The sequence below is a fragment of the Mytilus trossulus genome, unplaced genomic scaffold (assembly GCF_036588685.1).
Source record: "Mytilus trossulus isolate FHL-02 unplaced genomic scaffold, PNRI_Mtr1.1.1.hap1 h1tg000085l___fragment_1__unscaffolded, whole genome shotgun sequence".
NCBI classification, from domain to species: domain Eukaryota; kingdom Metazoa; phylum Mollusca; class Bivalvia; order Mytilida; family Mytilidae; genus Mytilus; species Mytilus trossulus.
Window position 1 is genome coordinate 3,932,735 of NW_026963295.1, and position 2,017 is coordinate 3,934,751.

Sequence of the window (2,017 nt, forward strand, 5' to 3'; positions counted from 1 at the left end):
CCCCTTTTTCTAATTTTACAATTTCACCTCTTGGTCTATGTCCTAAAAAGGACCCAAATAAATTCAGACTTATTCACCACCTGTCTTTTCCGAAAGGTGATTCAGTAAATGATAGTATTGCAGAGGAATTTCGTTCAGTTCAATATACAAGGATAATAGATGCAATTAGAGGCATAAAAGAGTTCAAAAGTCCATGTTTTCTTGCAAAAACTGACATTTCTATGGCTTATCGAAATTTACCCTTAAGACCTGAGGAATATCATTTGTTTGGATTTATGTGGAAAGGTCTCTATTATCATGATAAATGCCTCCCAATGGGAGTTTCATCAGCGTGTCAAATATTTGAACGTTTTAGTACAGGGCTTCATTGGATAGGACAAAATTTTATGAATGAGGGTATCATGTTTCACATTTTAGATGATTTTTTGATAGTTGCCCAGTCCAGGGATCTATGTGAAATTTATCTCAAACAATTTTTGGATGTTTGTGATAAAATAGGTGTACCTATGGCTCCTGACAAGACTGTAGGCCCAGCTCATTGCTTAACTTTTTTGGGAATTGAATTAGATACGGTTGAACAAGAAGCACGTTTGCCATCTGATAAATTATCTAAATGTAGTGAGTTAATCCAAGATTTTCTAGGAAGGAAAAAAGTGACATTACGAGAGATACAGTCACTTTGTGGTCTTCTTAACTTTGCATGTCAAGTAGTCCTTCCTGGCAGGGCTTTTTTGAGGAGAATATATGAAATAACCAAGACTTTAAGAAAACCTCATCACACTGTTAAACTGACCAGGGGGTGTAAAGATGATTTGTTGGTTTGGCAAAGCTTTTTAGAACATTTCAATGGGAAATGTTTCTTTATCGATGAAAAGATGGTTTCAAACGATGTATTTCAGTTGTACACTGATGCTTCAGGGACTTATGGATATGGGGCAGTTTTTGGAAAGTCTTGGTTTTATGGGGAATGGAATGAGCAATGGTTAAGCCAAAACATAACTGTCAAGGAGTTGTTTCCCATTGTCTTGGCAATTGAAGTTTGGGGAATTCAGATGGCAAACAGATCTATTTGTTTTAATTGTGACAATGAGGCTTTAGTACATGTATTGAATAAGCAATCCAGCACTGAGAAAAATGTAATGTTTTTGATTCGCAGACTGGTATTGTTATCTTTACAATTTAATGTTTTGTTTTCTGCCGTTCATTTACCCGGCAAGTTGAATATCTTAAGTGACGCACTTTCCCGTTTACAGATTTCCAAGTTCCAGAAACTAATGCCAGATGCAGACCCAGAGCCTACACTTGTACCTCATCTACCAATCTTACCAGTTTAGATAATACAGTTGATGACCTATTAAAATCATCTTTGGCAAATTCAACAAGAAAACAGTATAATAAAATATGGATAGATTTTAGACAGTTTTGCATTTCTCATTTAAGTATAACAGACTCAGTAATACCTATATCCATTCACACATTGTCACTATATTTGGCTTCATTATATGAAAGGGGTTATGCTCCCTCTACAATGTCAACCTATAACTCAGCTATAAGTTATTGGCACAAAATTAATAATGTATCAGATCCCACTGCTTCCTTTTTAATTTATAAGTTAATCCATGGGGCAAAGAAAAAACGTTGCACTTTTGATGGCAGATTACCAATAACAATCACCATATTAGAGAGACTAGTCACAGGATTGAACATTATATGCAAAAATCCATTTTACCAAATGTTATATAAAGCTATGTACACTGTTGCATTTTTTGCTTTTTTGAGGGTTGGTGAAATGACAGCGAGATCTGTAATTACATGTACTAACAATCACTGTTTAAAGATGGATAACATTGAAATTCAATCTGACCAATTCATTATATCTTTCAGTTCATTCAAGCACTCAGTCCCAGGCAAGGTTCATAAAATTCTTATTAATAGACAACAAAAAGAATCTATTTGCCCAGTTAAATATCTTCTGGCATATTTGAACTACAGAAGTTCTCAACCTGGCATTGCCAAT

At 34.9% G+C, this 2,017-nt stretch overlaps 1 protein-coding gene across 1 annotated transcript; it reads left to right on the forward strand.

The window, feature by feature from the left end:
• The first annotated feature begins 314 nt into the window (after window positions 1-314).
• On the forward strand, window positions 315-1,334 carry LOC134699860 (uncharacterized). Its single transcript, XM_063561266.1, has one exon. It carries the CDS (start codon window positions 315-317, stop codon window positions 1,332-1,334), a length of 1,020 nt encoding a protein of 339 aa, XP_063417336.1.
• The last annotated feature ends 683 nt before the right edge of the window (window positions 1,335-2,017 follow it).

What these genes read in the sequence shown, in the direction of transcription:
- LOC134699860 (XM_063561266.1), top strand. Translation starts at nt 315, where the DNA reads ATGGGAGTTTCATCAGCGTGTCAAATATTTGAACGTTTTAGTACAGGG.